The sequence below is a fragment of the Erithacus rubecula genome (assembly GCF_903797595.1).
Source record: "Erithacus rubecula genome assembly, chromosome: 27".
In the NCBI taxonomy this organism is placed as follows: Eukaryota; Metazoa; Chordata; class Aves; order Passeriformes; family Muscicapidae; genus Erithacus; species Erithacus rubecula.
The window spans coordinates 256,860-274,429 of NC_136679.1; the positions used below are offsets into that span (position 1 = coordinate 256,860).

Sequence of the window (17,570 nt, forward strand, 5' to 3'; positions counted from 1 at the left end):
GGCTCATCCTCTCGCTGGGACTCAGAATTATGGTGCTCTCGACTCTGGATTCACTATTGTTTTCAAACTGCTGCTAAAGGCTGGGCTGGGGGTCCTGCAGAGCCCCGGGCACCTCAGAACTGCGTGGGGCCCCCCGTGTGCTCCCACCTGCTGGGGCTGGGGGCTCTGGCCACCGGGCATGCTGAGCTGGCCTTCGTGTGCCCCGGGGCCCATGGACGGGGCTGCGGGCACCCAAAAACCCGGGGGAGCACCCCAAACTGCCTGGGGGGGCACGGCGAGCTGGAGGGGTGGGGGGGGGCAGCCTGAGCCCCTTCAGCTCAGGAGAGGCGCTGCAATTTGGGGTCCAGGGGGCTTGGGGGGCTCAGACCGTGCCCTGTGACCCCCCAGGTGTCCCCCACCCCCCCCCCCCGGTGTTTCTGTGTGTCCCCCCCGCAGGGGAGCTGAGCCCTTGTGAGGTCTGTGTGTCCCGTGCGTGGGTTGTGGCTGCCCCTGTAAATAAAACTGCATCTTGACTTGGTATCTCTGGCATTAATTATGGCTCATTAATTAAGCAGGGCCTTTATCCACCCACCCACCCATTTCCCCCACTTCATTCACCACAGGTGGGGCTGGATTTGTTTTTATAACCCCCCAAAAGTGTGGGTGGGTGGGTGGGAGAGAGCAGCCCCCAGGGCAGGAAGGCAACCACTGGGGTGACTTGACACCTTTTATTTGCTTTAAAAAGTCCTTTTTTTGGGGCTTGGGAAGAAGCCACTGCCCGTTCCAGTGCTGTCCCACTCCCCCAGAGCTGGGATTGGGGCTGGCGGATGGAGTTTGGGGAGGGGGGCACAGCCCATTTTTGGGGGGTAAAGTCCGGCAGCAGGGCTGGGACGCGCGTGGTGGCTCCAGTCTCGGAAGGAGGACGGGCACACGGGGCACAGGGACCCCCCGGTGCCCCCCGCGGTGCCCCCCGCCTCAGCCCGCCTGCCCGTACACCCCGAAGGCCAGGAAGGTGACCAGCACGGTGACACCGATCAGGGACACGGTGGCCGGCGCCGTGAAGAGCTGCCGGTAGTTGATGCGGAAATACCAGCCCAGCGCCAGCACCACCATCACGGTGGGCACCATCAGCGTCCCCCCGGCCAGCGGCAGCGCGGGGGCGGCGGCGGGGCCGGGCTCGGGCAGGGCGGGGGCGGCCGCGCCGCCGCCCCGGCAGCGGTGACAGTGGATGACACAGTTGTCGGTGATGCGCAGCGAGCGCAGCGTCCGCGCCTGGTCCTGCAGCAGCTGCCCGCGGTAGATGAGCTTCATCTGGCTCTCCTGGCCCGGGAAGCACTTGCTGCGGGAGGAGGGACAGCTTGGGGGTGGCACTGAGGCGCTCCTGGGGTGGAAACCCCCCAGTGCTGCACGGGGAGGGGACGGCGACGGCACTGCCACCGCCACCTCTTCCAAACTTCTCGTTTTCAAGCCCACACCCCCCGGTATTTTTGGCACAGCCAAAAATAAAACCACAGGCTTCAATAAAATAATAAAAGCACAGGGTAAAACTACAGGCTTTTATCTCAAGAGGGATAAAAGCCCTCCCCCGTTCCGTGGGAGGGGGCTGTTTGCTGCAGGGGGGGGCGCAGCCAGGCTGGCCCCGTCCCTCGGGACTCACCTCTTGAGAATCCCCACGGTGTCCTCGGGCCGGGCCACCGCCACCTCCTCGGTGTCGTTGAGGAACTTGAGGCGGATCTTGATGAGCCCGGGACACGCGTCCCCCGCCGCGGGGGCGCCGGGCTCGGCGGCGCTTGGGGACGCGCTCCGGCCGGGATCCGGGCCGGGATCCGGGGGGCTCCCGCTGTCCCCCCGCGCCGCCGCCCCCCCTTCCTCCTCCGCTTTCTCCTCCGCGTTCTCGGGGGTCCTGGGGGGCTCCGGGGCCTCGGCCGCCCCCGCGGGCCCCGCGTAGGGCGGGAGGGGCCCGAGGCGGATCACGGCCCCGTCCCCGGTGCCCAGGAGCTGGCTGCTGCCATCGGCCACGTACGTGGAGAGCCAGGCCAGCACCAGCGCCAGCAGCAGCGCGGCCACCCCGGCCACCAGCGTCACCTCGTCCCCCAGCCCCGGGATGAGGGGCGCGCCCGGGGGCTCCATCTGCGCCGCCCCCGCCTCTACCCCCGCCTCGACCTCCCGGTGCCCGGTGCCACCGAGCCGTGCGGGGACCCCCGGCGCTGCCCCGGTGCCACCTTGGGGCTCAGGACAGGGACACCGCAGGGACGGGAGCTGCTCGCTAGCTGCGGATTTTCCTCCTCGCCGCCGAGGCGCCGAAGCGGCAGCGCTGCGCTCACGGTCCCGGGCGCGGCGGAGGCTCCCGGAGGGTCCCGCGGCCCCTCGGTGCCCAGCGGGGCAGGCTCAGGCCATCCCCGACCTGCACGGAGCAGAGCGGCGCGGTCAGCGCGGCCCGGCGGGAGGAACCGGCGCGGTCGCTGCCCGTGCCCGGGGGTCCCGGTGTGTCCCTACCGGTCCCGGTGCGTCCCGGGGGTCTCCACCGGCCCGGGGGTGCCGCTGTGTCCCTGTCAGCCCCCGCGGTCCCGGGGTGTCCCCGCCATCCCCGGGGGTCCCGGGGTGTCCCCGCCATCCCCGGGGGTCCCGGTGCCCCCCCCCACTCACCGCCTCCCGCCGCCGCCGCCCGCGCGCCGGAAGCGCCACGTCACAGAGCGCCGCCGCCAGGGGGCGGGAGCGGCCGCGGGCGCGCGGGGATTACGTCACTACCACAGTCAATGGGCGGGGTCAAGGGAGGAGGAGCTATCGCGACACGCCCCGAGTGGGCGGGTCTGGGAATGGGAGGGGCCAGTGTGATGGGCGGGGTCATTTTGGTGGGCGGGGTCACTGACAGAGGGGCGGTGCCGCGGGAACATCGTGGGAACCCTCGGGCTGACTCCCCCACCACTGGGCCTGGGCAGGACCGGACACCCCGGACACCGCCGGACACCGCCGGACACCGCCGGACAGCCCGGACACCCCCGGACACCGCCGGACACCCCGGACACCGCCGGACACCCCCGGACACCGCCGGACACCCTGGACACCGCCGGACACCCCCGGACACCCCCGGACACCGCCGGACACCCCGGACACCCCCGGACACCGCCGGACACCCCGGACACCGCCGGACACCCCCGGACACCCCCGGACACCACGGACACCCCCGGACACCGCCGGACACCCCCGGACACCGCCGGACACCCCGGACACCGCCGGACACCCCCGGACACCCCCGGACACCACGGACACCCCCGGACACCGCCGGACAGCCCCGGACACCCCCGGACAGCCCGGACACCGCCGGACACCCCGGACACCCCCGGACACCACGGACACCCCCGGACAGCCCCGGACACCCCTGGACACCCCCGGACACCGCCGGACACCCCCGGACACCCCGGACACCGCCGGACAGCCCGGACACCTCGCGGCTGTCACCCCCCCACGGTCCCCACATCGCCCAGCGTCCATCTGTCCCCTCCCCACCACCTGTGACCCCCTGGCTCTGTCCCCCCTCATTCCCTGTGCCACCCCAGTCCCTGTCCCCACAGCCACTGTCCCCACCCTGGTCCCACAGCGACAAAGACGCCTCAAGAGCCACCTCTGCCACGTCCTTTATTGTCACCAGGCCACGGAGGGGACGCAGCAAGCGGAGGGGACACGTGAAGGGGGCACCAGCAGGGACACATGCAGCGCCCTCAGGAGATGAGCCCCTCGATGGGCAGCTGGAGGTAGCGGCGCAGGGGGGGTGGCAGCGCCAGCCTGGGGACAGCGGTGTGACAGCGCGCGCCCAGGTGCCGCCGGATGGCCACACGCGCCAGGTGCTGCAGCCGCCGCGGCCGCCCCGCCATGCGCACGGCCGAGGAGTAGAACTCACAGTGCTCCTGCTCGGGGGGACACGGGGGGCAGCGGGCTGGGGCTGGGACACGGGCACAGCCCAGGACACCCCAGGACAATACAGGACACCCCAGGACAATACAGGACACTCCAGGACACCCCAGGACATCCCAGTACATCCCAGGACACCCCAGGACACTCCAGGACACCCCAGGACATCCCAGTACATCCCAGGACACCCCAGGACACTCCAAGACACCCCAGGACATCCCAGTACATCCCAGGACACCCCAGGACACTCCAGGACACCCCAGGACACCCCAGGACAATACAGGACACCCCAGGACATCCCAGGACATCCCAGGACACTCTAGTACAGCCCAGGACACCCCAGGACACCCCAGGACACTCCAGGACACCCCAGGACAATACAGGACACCCCAGGACCACTCCAGAACACCCCAGGACATCCCAGGACACTCTAGTACAGCCCAGGACATCCCAGGACACTCCAGGACATCCCAGTACACCCCAGGACATCCCAGGACATCCCAGGACACCCCAAAACACTTCAGGACACCCCACGACATCTCAGGACACCCCAGTACACCCTAGGACATCCCAGGACCACTCCAGGACACTCCAGGACACCCCAGGACATCCCAGAGTACCCCAGGACACCTCAGGACACCCCAGGACACCCCAGGACATCCTCAGGACACCCCAGGACACCCCAGGACACCCCTTACCTCCCAGAGCTCGGGGGGCACGGCCTCCACCCAGCTTTGGGCGGGGGGCACACGGTCGTAGGCGTTGAGCATCACCTCCAGCGCCGGGGGGTGCTGGCAGCACAGCCTGAGCATCTGCCAGCAGAGCCATGTCACCCCTGCGGCCCCGCCACCGCCACCCCCCGTGCCCCCCGTGCCCCGTGCCCACCTTGGGGTGCGCGGGCAGGGCTCCGTGGTCGAGCAGCAGCGCGATGGTTTCCTCGGGCCGCTGCTGGCGGTACTCGAGCACGGCGTGCAGGGCGCAGTCCATCGGGGTGTCGCCGGCGCCGTTGGGGACGGTGGCGTCGGCGCCGTGGCGCAGCAGCAGCCGGGCCAGCGCGGGGTGCCCGTTGGCACAGGCGTTGTGCAGCGGCGTGTGGCCCTTGCGCCCCGCGGCCCCGGGCTCGGCGCCGGCCGCCAGCAGCCGCTCGGCCACCAGCAGGAACCGCTCGGCGTCCTCGGGGCGCTCGGCAGCGGCGGCCGCCGCGTTCAGGGGGGTCTCGCCCTGGTGGGTGCGCTGCGAGGGGTCGGCGCCGTGGTGCAGGTACAGCTCCACGTGGGCCACCAGCCCCTGGCGCGCGGCCACGTGCAGGGCTGTCACCTGCCGCTCGCGCGTGCCCAGGTTCACCTGCGCCCCGTGCGCCAGCAGCAGCTCCGCACACCTGGAGCGCGTGGGAAGGGTGAGGGGACACTTCGGAGAGACGCGGCACCCGTGGGGCACCCCGGGGACCCTCCCAGGACAGCCCAGATTGCGCGGGTGGGGCAGGAGTGAGGATTTCGGGGGCGGGGGTCTCACCCGCAGGTGCCCCCCGTACCTGAGGCTGTGCGGCGCCGTGCAGAGGTGCAGCGGGGCCGAGCCGTCGGCGCTCAGCACGTTGGGGTCGGCGCCGAAGGCCAGGAGCAGGCGGGCGCAGTTGGGGTGGGGGGCGGCCGCGCTGTCGTGCAGGGGGGCCCGGCCCCCCACCACCGCGTCCACGGCCGCCCCCCGCAGCAGCAGGTGCCGCGCACAGTCCTCGTAGCCGCGGGCGGCGGCGATGCGCAGGGCGGAGGTGTGCTGCCGGCGGGGGCTCAGCACCCACAGCCCTGCGGGGGTCAGCGGGGGCTGCCGGACCGCCCACCCGCCCCTGGACCCCCACACCCACAGCCCCACAGCCCTGCGGGGGTCAGCGGGGGCTGCCGGACCGCCCACCCGCCCCTGGGTCCACACCCCTCACCCGGCCCCAGCCGTGCCGGAGGTGCGGGGAGCAGTGCCCACCCTCGGGGGCTGCCCCGCGCACCCCCCCTGCCCCAGACTCCCCAGTTCCCCTCAAACTGGGGCAGCCCGCCCTGCTCCCCCCAGCCCAGCTGGAGCCGCACCCCCGTTCCTGGGGGAGGGAGAAGGGAGAGGAAGGAAGGCAGGACCCCCCGTGTCCCCCAGCCCCGTACCCTGCTCCGGTGACCACACCAGCTCCTCGCTGACCATCTCCAGCACCAAGTTGGCCGTGGCCTCGTCCCTGAAGATGTTCTGGACGCGGGGCAGGTCCCCGGCGTAGAGCGCGTTGTGCACGGCGGGGTCGCGGCAGACCTGGCGCCGCCGGACGGGGCTCGGGGGGGCGCGGGCGGGGGGCGGCGCGGGCAGGGGGCGGCGCGGGGCCGACGGCCGGGCCAGCGCTCGCCGCCGATCCTCCCGCTCCAGCAGCTCCCGCTGCAGCCGCAGCGAGCGCAGCGCCGCGGAGCTGAACGGGAAGCTCTCGTGGGCCATGGAGGGGGTCTGGGGGGTCTGGGGGATCGGGGGGGATCGGGGGCACGGCGACCGGCACCCTGCGCCCGGGGGGTTATAAATAGGGCCGTGCCCCACACACGGATGTGGAATCAAATCCCAGAGCCAGGGGCCCTATAAATAACTCCTGGGTGGTAAACAGAGTCACGGGGTGCTGGGCAGTTTAACCTGTTAGTGCGAGGTGGGGATGTCCCGTGGGGAGGGATCTGGGGACCCCCCCAAATCCTGTGGGGCTGTGAGACCCTGGGGGAATGACCCTCCTGGCCAGGGGGAGCAGGGACCCCAGGAAGGGACACAGGAGGACACAGGTGATGCAGAAACAAAAGAGCCCTTTAATGCAGGTTTGGGAGTGAGTGGGGTCAGTGTGCCTGAAGCAGTGGGGACAGCACTGAGGCCGTGTCCCCCCGGGGCTCCTCAGATCTCAGCTCCACCACAAACGCCACAGACACGCAGAGAGAAGCAGGTGGGTGGCAGGTGTGTCACCTGCTCCTGGGCACTGTCACCCTCAGCAGCAGTACTGGGCTCAGCCACAGTCAACCTGTGCTGGGGCTGAGAAGAAATCCTCGGGCAGCTCTCCCAGGAGCCCGTCCAGGTCATCTGCAGGGATGGGATCGCTGAGTTTTGTGTGTGGGATTGTGGAACTGCTCAGGGTGGGCACCAGGCCCTGTTTCCCACAGCACAGGGGGCTTTTCCTCCCCTCCCAGCGTGGCTCTGACTCACCCATGTCACATCCACCGGCTCCCACCGGCTCTTCCCAGCTGGGAGCAGAGCTCGGTGGGCGCAGGGAGAAGCCCCCAGGATGCTGCTCTGCACTGTGTCTGCTTGTCCTCGACTGTCCCCAGTCCTCAGGAACAGGGACACCCTTGGGGGGCTGTGCAGGGGGGTCTGAGAACAGCTCAGCCTGGCCAGGGACCTGCAAAACCCAGTGGGGATGAGTTACTGGGGGATTTTTCCATCCCTTGCCCCTCCTCTTGGGGGTGCCCACAGCCCAGACCCCCTTGGGGGTCCCAGCAGCCCCCCAGAGCCACCAGCAGCCTCCCCCCTCACCTGGCGGGGGGAGCAGCCCTCGGGCTCGGGCTGGAAGATCCGGAGCAGGTTGTTGGGGGTCACGTTGAGGTAGTGGTTGCGGTGGGAGGGGGAGAAGACCCCGACCTGCAGGGAGGGCAGACACAGGGGCAGAGCCAGCTCCAGCTCTGACCTGCAGGCCAGCTCCTGTGTGAACCCCCAAAGTTACACATCCCCATTTAGGGAAATTATAGGATGAAAGGTGAGATTTTAGGAATTAGGAGGTGCAAAACCATGGGAGATCCTTTTCTTCTGTTTCTATTTGCAGTCCCAGGGTGCTGTGGAATGGGAATGGGATGTACTGCAACTAATTCCTCTTATCCCAACACTCACATTCCCAGTTCCAGGGGTTGGGAATGGGATGGGTGATCCTGTATCACCCCCACAGCACATCCCCCTGGGATGAGACCCAGCCTGTGGGAAGAGCAGCCCCAGCTCTGCTCACCTGCCTCAGGAGCAGCACGGCGCCGGCGCGGAGCTCGCTCTGCCTCTGCTCCAGCAGCAGCCTGTGCAGCGTGCCCTGCATCTCCCCTGCAAGCAGCACGGCCCCCTGAGCCCCAGGAGCAGCCCCTGGGCTGCAGGTACAGCCCCAGGGGCAGCAGGAGCCCCAGGAGCAGCAGGAGCAGCCCCTGGGCTGCAGGTACAGCCCCAGGGGCAGCAGGAGCCCCAGGAGCCCCAGGAGGAGACCCAGGAGCAGCAGGTACAGCCCCAGGAGCAGCCCCTGGGCTGCAGGTACAGCCCCACTCACCTGTGGGGTCCCGGAACACGGCGCCAGCCCCAGCGCTGCTCCTGGTCAGGGTCTTGATCATCACGGCCATGCTGGGAACTTTGTTTTTTGGGAGCTGCTTCAGGGCTGCCTGCACAGCACAAGGGGGATTTTGGGGTAACCCCGAGCAGGGCTGGGAGCTGAACCCCGTGATCCTGGTGGGTCCCTTCCCGTGTGGGACATTGAGGGACATGTGGGGTGTGCAGGTCTGTGCTCAGCCCCCTCCCCACAGATGCCCAGCCCTACAAGCAGCCCAAGGAGTGAGGGGGGAGCAAAGGTGAATCCTGGGCTGCCCTCACCTTGCGGAGCACCATGACCACGCTGTAGGTGTGCAGGAAGCAGCCGGGGTCCCTCTCATCCAGCCCCAGCTCTGTCTTCATGGCCAGCCAGGGACCCCTCCCAAAATCCTCCTCCGAGGGCAGGGGGGAGCTGGGCAGTGCCTGGGGTAGGGACAGCCACAGTCACAGAGCCCCAGGGCTCCCTCCCCGCCCAGCATCCTGCCCCGGGGGATCCCCAGATGCCCCGGTGGGATCTGCTGGAGCAGGGGGTGGGAAGGGGGGTCACCTGAGCCCGCGGCTTCGCCACAGCCCCGTGAGCTGGAGTTTGGGGAGCAGACACCAGGATCTCCTCCAGCAGCTTCCCAGAGTGCTTGTGGGACAGGGAGAGATGTCCAGGGATCTGCCTGGCTTCATCAGCTGCTCCCATCCCATCCTATCCCACCCCCATCCACTGCATTCCTGACCCCATCCCCATCTGTCACATCCTTACCCCTGTTCTCCTGCTGTCCTCATTGCCACCCAATTCCACTCTCATCTCCATCCATCCCCATTCTCATTCCCATCCCCATTCCCATTATCCCATCCCCATCCCCATCCCCATTCCCATTATCCCGTTACCCCATGCCCATCCCCATCCCCATAATCCCATCCCCATCCCCATCCCCATTATCCCATCATCCCATCATCCCATCCCCATTATCCCATTATCCCACCCCCACCATCCCGTTGCCCCACGCCCACCTGCTGGGGCAGGGCTCCTGCCGGCCCCGGGAAGCGCCGGCTCTCCCGGGGCAGGGGGGCTCGGGGCCGGCTGCGGGGGGCTTTGCTGGCCGCTGCCACCAGCTGCACCAGGTGGTTGGTGACCACGGGGGGGTTCGGGGGGCCGGGGGCGTTGGGAGCCACGGGGGGATTTGGGGGCTGCTGGAGCAAAGGCCTGGGAGGCTGCCTGGAGCTGGGGGGGCCCGAGGGGGGTCTGGGGGCTCCAGCTCCGGCCGTGCTGGGCCGCAGCACCAGTTTGGCACTGGGGAGGGGGCCCTGCCTGTCCTGCAGCCCCCTGGAGCCGGGCAGCAGCTCCTCTCCCACCCTCAGCTTTTTGGGGGTCCCACATTCCTGGGCGTTCTCCTTCCCTGGGCACTTCCCTGGGGGCTTCTGGCGGTGCCCGGGGGGCACTGGGGCCGCCCCCGGCCCCTCCAGCTCCCTGCAGGCAGCCAGGAAAAGGTCATTGTCCAGCTCATCCTGGGGGGCTGCTCCCCACAACGGGGGGCCCCCGAACCCCAGGGGATGGTCACCCTGCCCGGCGAGGGGCCGGAGGGTGGGGGCTGCACTGGGATGGGGACCACGGGGATGGGGGTCACTGGGATGGGGGTCACCGGGATGGGCTGTACTGGGATGGGCTGTACTGGGATGGGGGTCACCGGGATGGGGGTCACTGGGATGGGGGCCACTGGGATGGGCTGTACTGGGATGGGGGTCACTGGGATGGGGGCCACTGGGATGGGCTGTACTGGGATGGGGGTCACTGGGATGGGGGTCACTGGGATGGGGGTCACTGGGATGGGCTGTACTGGGATAGGGGTCACTGGGATGGGGGTCACTGGGATGGGGGTCACCGGGATGGGCTGTACTGGGATGGGGGTCACCGGGATGGGGGTCACGGGGATGGGGGTCACTGGGATGGGCTGTACTGGGATGGGGGTCACTGGGATGGGGGTCACCGGGAGGAGCCGGGGTGACGCTGTCTGAGGAATGCCCGGGGATCACAAACTGGTTTTCTGCATCTTCCACAGCGGACAGGAAATCCTGTGGGCAAATAAAGAGCAAATTGCTGCGTGTGCGCCCCGGGATTACCGCGGGGTCTCTCCGGGGTCACTGGGGGTCCCTCACCTCGTCCTCCAGCTCCCCGTCCGTCCCAAAAAGCTTCTGGAAGTGGCAGGACTGTGGGGAAAGGGGGAAGCGGGGCTGGGAGGGACACACCGAGCCGGGGGGCCCTCGGTGGGCCCGGAGCTCTCCGCCCCCGCCGCCGGGTCACCGCAGGCCCCGCACCGCGACAGAGAGATCCCTCTGTGGAATCCTGCCCCGCCCGGAGACCCCAGACCTGTCCCAGGGGACCCCAACACCGGCCCGGTGCCCCCGGCCCCGTTACCATGGCAGCGGCGCGACCCCGGCCCGGCCCCGGAGGCGGAAGCGGCGGGGCCGGGACTCGAACCCGCGGCTCCCGGGGGAAGGGGCGGAACTTCCCCTGCGGCGCCGCGCGCCGCCTGGCGGCGGGCAGGAAGCGCGGCCACGCCCCTTAAAGGGCCAGGCGCCCGCTTTTCCCGCGCGTATCACATGTGCACGCGCGTGTGCCCCCGCCTCACCCGGCCGGGTGACTCAGCGCGGCCCCGGCCCGCCGTGATTCATCCCCGCAGCCCCGGGATGTGACCCCCCAGCCCGTGGGCTGCACCCACACAAGGTGGGCAAGGGCACGGACATCTGTGCGCTGTTGCACATCCATTCCCACACGTGTGACACTGCACACGCATTCACACACGTGTGACACTGCACACTCACATTTGTGCGCTGTTGCACACCCATTCACACGCGTGTGACGCTGCACACTGACATCGTGCGCTGTTGCACACGCATTCACACACGCGAGGCCCCGCACTCTCCCCGCGCGCCGACAGCGCTTCGCTCTCCCCCCGCGGCCCCTTTAAGGCGCGAATAGGCTCCGCCCCTCATTAGGCAGCGCCCCTTTCGGGGAGGGCGGGGACGCGCGCGGGTCTATTTTTAGCACTGGACGCCGTCACGTGACCGCGGGTGACGTCACCGAATGTTGTTGTCGGGGCGGGCGGGGCCGCGCGGCGAAGATGGAGGAGGAGGCGGGGGGGCGGCGGGGCGCGCGCCGGGCGGCACCGGGGGGACCCCAGGTACGGGGGGCCCCGGGGGGGGCACCGGGGCCACCGCATCGCGCCGGGGACCCGCGGCGGGGGGGCAGCGGCGGCGTCGGGGTCCCCCCGGGCGGCTCCGGGGGGTCTCCGTGCAGCGGCGGGGGGGCTGCGATCCCGGAGGTCCGGTGCGGTTTGGGGCGGGCGGGGGGTGGGGGTCTGTGCGGTGAGGGTGGGATTCGGTGCGGGGTCATTGTGCGCGGGGCTGGGGGGCTTCTGCGCCCCCCCGCAGTGGGGGACCCGCGTGCGGATTTTGGGGGGGCTGCAGTGGGGGGACCCCAGTGCGGGCCGGGGGCTGCAGTGGGGCCGGTGCAGAGGCGGGTTTGGGGTTGCAATGGGGGTCCCTGCGTGGTTTGGGAGGGGCTCCACGGGGGGGCCCGGTGCGGGTCGGGGGGGCTGCAGTGGGGGTCCCGCTGCGATCCGGTGCGGCGGCTGCAACAGGGGACCCCAGTACGGGAGGGGGGGGTCCTGTGCATTTCGGGGTCCCGGCGCCTCTGGAGGGGGTAGAGCCCGTGCAATGGGGGGGCCCCGCAGTCCGGAGGGGCCCTGTGCAGTTTGGGGGAGCCCCGCAGTTTCGGGGGTCCCGCTGCCATTGGGGGGGGTCCCGGTGCGGTTCGGCGGGGCCCTGCAGTGAGCGGTGCCGGTGCGGTTCGGGGGGGATCGCTGCGGGCCGGGGTCCCGGTGCGATTGCTTTGCACGGTGCAGTGGGGGGGGGTCCCCGTGCTCTGGGGGGGCCCTGCATGTTTCGGGGCTCCCGCAGTGTCGGGGGGCCCGTGCGCCTGCACGGCGGCGGCTCCGCAGCGCGGGGGGGCCGGGGGGGCCCCGCTGCACCGCAGCGCGAGTGGCGTGTCCCCCCCGTGGGGTCCGGCCCGCCGAGGGTGACACCCCCAGACCCCCATCTCGGGGCGATGCCTCTGTTTGGGGGGAGTCGCCGCACCGGGGGGGATCAGCGTGTGTCCCCCCTCCACCCGTGTCCTTATGGGGTCCCATCCGTGTCCCTGTGGGGTGGCACGATGGGGGGGGGTCTCTCCTTGCTGTCCCCCCTCTGCGGGCCCCCCCTTGTGTAACACTGCCGACCCCTCGGGTCCCTTCTGGGGGTGCCACAGCCCCCCCATCCCGGGGACAGCGGGGGGGCGCGGGGCCGCATCCTGCCCTGGATGGGCGCTCGGGGGGGGCTCTGTGCGGGCTCCCGCCCCCCCGTTTGATGCTGTTTTGGGGGTCCCGGGCTCTGACCGGCGCTTGGTCCCGCAGGGCTCCCGGGCGGCGCGGGCACAGCCCCGGTGCCCCGGCCGGCGCTGACGGAGCCGCGCCTGTGCGACCCCCCCCGGCACCCGCGGGCCACCATGGACCCCCAGAGCGACACAGGTGAGAGCCCCGGTGGCAGCCGTGCCCCCAACTCTGCTGATATTGGGGTACCGGGGGGCTGCAGCAGCAATTCCACCCAGCGGGGCGCACCCGTGTCACACCGGGGGGCACCGGGGCCGCCCCCTCCCCCGGTTATCCCAGCCCGTGCCGCCGCCCCCTTCCCGCTATTCCTGGACCCCGCTGTGAGGGGACACTGAGGCACGGCCGCTGTCACCGCCACCGGCGTGGCACGGTCACACGTGGCTCTTTATGGCACCGGGGGCGTGTCCCCGCTGCCCCCTGGGGTCCCCACGCGTGGGGACAGCCATGGTGACCACGCTGTCCCGGCTCCCCGCCCTGTAATTATCCCGCTGGGAACTCCGGCGACATCTGGACGCGCTCGTGTCCCCCGCCCCTGAGAGGACACGCGGCACTCGCGGGCTCTGCAGGGGAAACTGAGGCCGGTGGCAGCGCCCCGTGTCCCGCTGGGCTCGGGGTGTGCGTCCCCTTGTCCCCAAACCCCGCCGGTATTTTCGGAGCGGCCGCAGGGCTGGAGCGGCGCCCGGCCGTGCCTGGCACGGGGCTGGCACGGGGCTGGCACGGGGCGCGGTGGCGCGGGGACACGCGGCGCGGGGACACGGCCCGGCCACCGCTGCCACCCCTGGGGTCCCCTCCCGCCTTTGGGGTCTGTCTGGGCCGCGTTTGGGGTGCCCGGTCTCAGCCGCGCTGGGGCCATCGGGGATGGGGCAGAGGCCACCGCTGTGCTCAGCTGTCCCCAAATCAACCCCTGGGGGGGCTCTGCGACCCCCAGCGCTCCTTTTCCTCGTCCCAGAACCGGGGGGATCCCGTGCAGATCCCATCTCGGGCTGCAGCCCCCTCGCGAGTTCCTGGGGGTCCCCACTATTCCCCTCCATGTCTCCGAGTGTCCCCCCATCCCCCAGATGTGCCACCCCCTCTGGGGGGGCTCCCCGGGCCAGGCCCCCCCCGTCGCTGCCACGGGGGTCGGGGGAGGGGTCTGGGGCCGGAGCCGGGTCGGGGCGGCACCGGGGGGTCCGGGAGGCAGCAGCGCCCATTCCCGCGGCCTCCTGCCCGCCGGCGGCACCAGAAATAGCCGGGCTGACGTCAAGCCCCAAAGCACCCCGGGGGGGGCAGCGGGGGGGGCGGGGGGTGTCCCAGAAATATCCCGGCTATTAAAAGTCTTGGCTTGGGATTAACGCGTGGTAAATAAACGTGGCGGTGCCGGGGCTGGGGGGGGTTACACACAGCCGGGGCAGCGAGACCCCGTAACTGGGGGAGGTCCCCGACTCCAAAAAGGGAGGGGTCCCACATCTCAGCACGCGGTGACCCCCCCGGGTTGTCCCTGCAGCGCCACTCGGGGACACAGATGTGCTGAGCTGGCATCTGCGCCCCCCAGTCCCTCTGGGGGGGGTTTCTGGGGGACTCAGGGGGTCTCCAGAGGGGCGGGGGGGTCGCCTGCTTTAATTGTCCCGAAGTGGAGGCTAATCCCCCCCGGCACATCCCCGCGTTTATTCCCGGCAGCGCTGATGCGGATTAACGTCCCCGACAATTAGGGGGATGTGGGGAGGGGGTGGGATGGACCTGGGGGGGGGTCGTGAGGACCCCATTCCCCCCCCCATCCTCCCCCAGGGGCAGTTGGGGGCAGCTGGGGTTGCGCTAGTGTCGGGGCGGGGGGCGCACGGCGCATCCCCTCCCGGGAAGTGCCGTGGCCCCCCCGGCACAATTCCCTATTTTTAGCCGGCTCCTCCCGTGCGCGGCTATTTCCAGGCGCCACAGAGAATAGCCTGGATTTGGGGGGGGGGGGCCGTGGGTGAGAGGGGGCCCTTCAGCCCTGCCCTGCCCGCAGTGGGGGGGCCGCATGTGCTGCCATCACCCCAAAAACCAGGGATGCTCTGGGACCCCCGCTCACCCAGGGGGGCTTGGGGGGCTGAGGGGGGCTTGGGGGGCTGAGGGGGCTTTGGGGGGCCCCCAGCCCGTTCCGGGGGTCACGGCTGTGTCTCTGCAGAGGGGGGGTCCGGCCGTGAGCCCCCGCTGGAGCTCCTGCCCCGTGTCCCGCTGCATGCTGCCCTGCCCGCCCCAGGTGAGTGTGGGGTGGCCCCCCCGTGCCCCCAAAACCCGGGCACAGTGCCCCAAACACCCCGCAGGTGTGCGGGACAGGTGTGCAGGGACAGATGTGTCAGGACAGGTGTGCACAGACAGGTGTGAAAGGACAGACAGGTGTGCACGGACAGGTGAGAAAGGACAGATGTGCACAGACAGATGTGCAAGGACAGGTGTGTCAGGACAGGTGTGCAGGGACAGATGTGTCAGGACAGGTGAGCACAGGTGAGCAGGGACAGGTGCTCCAGCCCTGGGGGTGTTGCCCCCCATATCGGACCCCCGGCCCCTCCCATGTCCCCGTTCCATGGGGGGACACCCCCACTGGGCCTGCCGGTACCTCTCATCTTGGGGGGCCCTGGGCAGTGAGGGGTTAAACGTCCTCTGTTCCTGCACGGGCTGGGTGCTGACCCCCCCCTCCATTGCCCCCCAGCACCCACAGACCGGGGCTGTCTGTTTTTGGGGTGTCTGTCTGTCCTTGGGGGGTCTGGCTCTTTTTGGGGTGTCTGTCTGTCCTTGGGGGTGTCTGTCTGTCCTTGGGGGGGTCTGGCTGTTTTTGGGGTGTCTGTCTGTCCTTGGGGGAGGGGTCTGTCTGTCCTTGGGGGTGTCTGTCTGTCCTTGGGGGGCTCTGGCTGTTTTTGGGGTGTCTGTCTGTCCTTGGGGGTGTCTGTCTGTCCTTGGGGGTCTCTGGCTGTTTCGGGGGTGTCTGTCTGTCCTTGGGGGTGTCTGTCTGTCCTTGGGGGTCTCTGGCTGTTTTAGGGGTGTCTGTCTGTCCTTGGGGGGGTCTGCCGGGGCCGGGGGGTGCAGGGGTGCCCCACCCCCGCGCACGGTGACGTCCGTGGGTCCGCGCGGGGACACGTCAGTGCCCGACGTGCCAGGTGGAGGGGGCTGGGGGGGGTTCATTAACATGCACCGCGCGCCCCCCGCCCCCGCTTCCTGTTTGCGTGGGGACAGCCCCCTCCCCCCTCCCGCTCCTGATGGGGGGGGTCTGTGCCCCCCGCTGGTTTTTGGGGGGTATTTTTGGGGAGGGGTCGGTGTTGCCCCCCCCCCCCCGCAGCACTCTGGGCTGGTCGGTGTGTGCTGGGTTGGATTGGGTGGGGGCTCCCCCAGTTTTATTTTTTGGGGGGTTTAAATGAGGTGGGGGTTGATCCAGGGGGTTGGGGCTGGATGGAGAGGGGGGAGACCCCCGAGAGTTTCCTTAACACCCCCCAGCACCCCCTGAACTGCACCCGACACCCCCAAACTGCTCCTGACTCCCCCCATCCTCAGAACACCCCCAAACCGCCCCTTCAGTGAGTCAGCTCCCCCCTGCACCCCAAATCTCCCCCTAAAGCCCCTCGCAGCCCCTCCCTCACCGCGGCTGTCCCTCCCCGCCCCGCAGCGTGTCCGGCGGGGCCGGAGGGGCCGGCGGGGCCGGGGCCCGAGGCGGGGGCGGACGCGGGGCTGGCGGCGGCGCGGGAGCAGCAGCTGCAGCGGGAGCTGGTGGCCCTGAAGCAGCAGCAGCAGCTCCAGAAGCAGCTGCTCTTCGCCGAGTTCCAGAAGCAGCACGAGCACCTCACCCGCCAGCACCAGGTGCAGCTGCAGAAGCACCTCAAGGTGGGTGGGGGTCGTGGGGGTGTGGGGTGGCACCACTCTAGGGGTGATGGAGCTGTGGGGAGGGATATTGGAGTGATGGAGTTTTGGGGTGGCACCACTCTGGGGGTGATGGAGCTGTGGGGAGGGATATTGGGGTGATGGAGCTGTGGGGAGGCACCAATTTGGGATGATGGAGCTTTTGGAAAGATACTGGGGGTGATGAAACTTTGGGTTGGCACCAGTCTGGGGGTGATGGAGCTGTGGGGGAAGAATATGGGGATGATGGAGCTGTGGGGTGGCACCAATGGGGGAAGGTGCAGTTTTTGGAGGGTTGTTGGGGGTGATGGAGCTGTGGGGTGGAACCAATTTGGGATGATGGAGCTGTGCGATGGGATATGGGGGCGATGGAGCTGTTGAAGAGGGCTGGAGCCATGGGGTTAATGCGACATGGGGGCGATGGAGCCATCGGGGGGACACGGGGGGCGATGGAGCCATCGGGGGGACACGGGGGGCGATGGAGCCGTGGCTGGCCCCGCTGGAGGGTGACATGGGCGGGATGGAGTTTTGGGGCTGCCAGCTCCGTGCCCCCCGTTCTGGGCGCGCCGGGGGTGTGACCCCGGCTCGGCGGGGCGTGTGAGGGTCCCACCCTGGTGACCCCGCCCCGCAGCAGCAGCAGGAGGCTCTGGCCGCCCGGAGGCAGCAGGAGCTGGAGCAGCAGCGGCAGCGGGAGCGGCAGGAACTGGAGCAGCAGCGGCTGGAGCAGCTGCAGCAGAGCCTGCGCCCCAAGGAGCGGGGCCGCGACAGTGAGGGGCTGGGGGGCTGGGGGGGGGTACAGGGGGGTTGGGGGGATGGGGAGTGGGGTACAGCAGGGCTGGGAGTGGGGTACAGTGGGGCTGGGGGTGCGGTACAGGGGGGCTGGGGAGTGGGGTACAGTGAGGCTGGGGGGATTTGGGGTGTGGGGAGTGGGGCACAGCAGGGCTGGAGAGTCTGGGGGTTCTGAGGGGCTTCAGGGTGGGGTGTGCTGCCCCCCTGAGCCCCCCACCCTGTGCCCCCAGGCGCCATCGCCAGCACGGAGGTGAAGCTGAAGCTCCAGGAATTCCTGCTCAGCAAGACAAAGGATCCAGGCCCCCCAACCAT

General features: G+C 69.8%; 3 protein-coding genes and 1 pseudogene across 4 annotated transcripts in view; 1 reads left to right on the plus strand and 3 right to left on the minus strand.

Moving 5' to 3' along the window:
• Positions 1-692: 692 nt before the first annotated feature.
• LOC306812960 (transmembrane and ubiquitin-like domain-containing protein 2) lies at positions 693-2,755 on the minus strand. The gene is made up of 3 exons (XM_079327938.1): positions 2,626-2,755; positions 1,637-2,383; positions 693-1,318 (listed from the first exon to the last, which is right to left on the minus strand). Exons 2-3 carry the CDS (start codon positions 2,107-2,109, stop codon positions 955-957), a joined length of 837 nt encoding a protein of 278 aa, XP_079184064.1. The 5' UTR covers positions 2,110-2,383; positions 2,626-2,755; the 3' UTR covers positions 693-954.
• A 908-nt stretch (positions 2,756-3,663) lies between these two features.
• LOC306812980 (ankyrin repeat and SOCS box protein 16-like) lies at positions 3,664-6,527 on the minus strand. Its single transcript, XM_079327961.1, has 5 exons — positions 6,030-6,527; positions 5,420-5,687; positions 4,774-5,266; positions 4,587-4,700; positions 3,664-3,884 (listed from the first exon to the last, which is right to left on the minus strand). Exons 1-5 carry the CDS (start codon positions 6,343-6,345, stop codon positions 3,699-3,701), a joined length of 1,377 nt encoding a protein of 458 aa, XP_079184087.1. The 5' UTR covers positions 6,346-6,527; the 3' UTR covers positions 3,664-3,698.
• Positions 6,528-6,808: 281 nt separating this feature from the next.
• HROB (homologous recombination factor with OB-fold) lies at positions 6,809-10,900 on the minus strand. Its single transcript, XM_079327901.1, has 10 exons — positions 10,616-10,900; positions 10,357-10,407; positions 9,214-10,272; positions 8,759-8,842; positions 8,494-8,634; positions 8,177-8,285; positions 7,874-7,959; positions 7,411-7,515; positions 7,084-7,276; positions 6,809-6,960 (listed from the first exon to the last, which is right to left on the minus strand). Exons 1-10 carry the CDS (start codon positions 10,616-10,618, stop codon positions 6,887-6,889), a joined length of 1,905 nt encoding a protein of 634 aa, XP_079184027.1. The 5' UTR covers positions 10,619-10,900; the 3' UTR covers positions 6,809-6,886.
• Positions 10,901-15,765: 4,865 nt separating this feature from the next.
• LOC306812888 (ankyrin repeat and SOCS box protein 16-like) overlaps positions 15,766-17,570 on the plus strand; it is a 4,112-nt pseudogene continuing 2,307 nt past the window's right edge. Inside the window, exons 1-4 of the transcript in view lie at positions 15,766-15,802; positions 16,192-16,454; positions 17,101-17,236; positions 17,489-17,557. The product of the transcript in view is annotated as an ankyrin repeat and SOCS box protein 16-like (transcript). The remainder of the gene's footprint in view (positions 15,803-16,191; positions 16,455-17,100; positions 17,237-17,488; positions 17,558-17,570) is intronic.

What these genes read in the sequence shown, in the direction of transcription:
- LOC306812960 (XM_079327938.1), bottom strand. Translation starts at nt 2,109, where the DNA reads ATGGAGCCCCCGGGCGCGCCCCTCATCCCGGGGCTGGGGGACGAGGTG. An exon ending in ACCGTGGGGATTCTCAAGAG is followed by an intron (nt 1,319 to 1,636) that starts GTGAGTCCCGAG and finishes CTCCTCCCGCAG; the next exon opens with CAAGTGCTTCCCGGGCCAGG.
- LOC306812980 (XM_079327961.1), bottom strand. Translation starts at nt 6,345, where the DNA reads ATGGCCCACGAGAGCTTCCCGTTCAGCTCCGCGGCGCTGCGCTCGCTG. An exon ending in ACGGCGCCGCACAGCCTCAG is followed by an intron (nt 5,267 to 5,419) that starts GTACGGGGGGCA and finishes CACGCGCTCCAG; the next exon opens with GTGTGCGGAGCTGCTGCTGG. An exon ending in TGCCCCCCGAGCTCTGGGAG is followed by an intron (nt 3,885 to 4,586) that starts GTAAGGGGTGTC and finishes CCCCCCGAGCAG; the next exon opens with GAGCACTGTGAGTTCTACTC.
- HROB (XM_079327901.1), bottom strand. An exon ending in TGGCGAAGCCGCGGGCTCAG is followed by an intron (nt 8,635 to 8,758) that starts GTGACCCCCCTT and finishes TCCCTACCCCAG; the next exon opens with GCACTGCCCAGCTCCCCCCT. An exon ending in CCGTGCTGCTCCTGAGGCAG is followed by an intron (nt 7,516 to 7,873) that starts GTGAGCAGAGCT and finishes CCCTCCCTGCAG; the next exon opens with GTCGGGGTCTTCTCCCCCTC.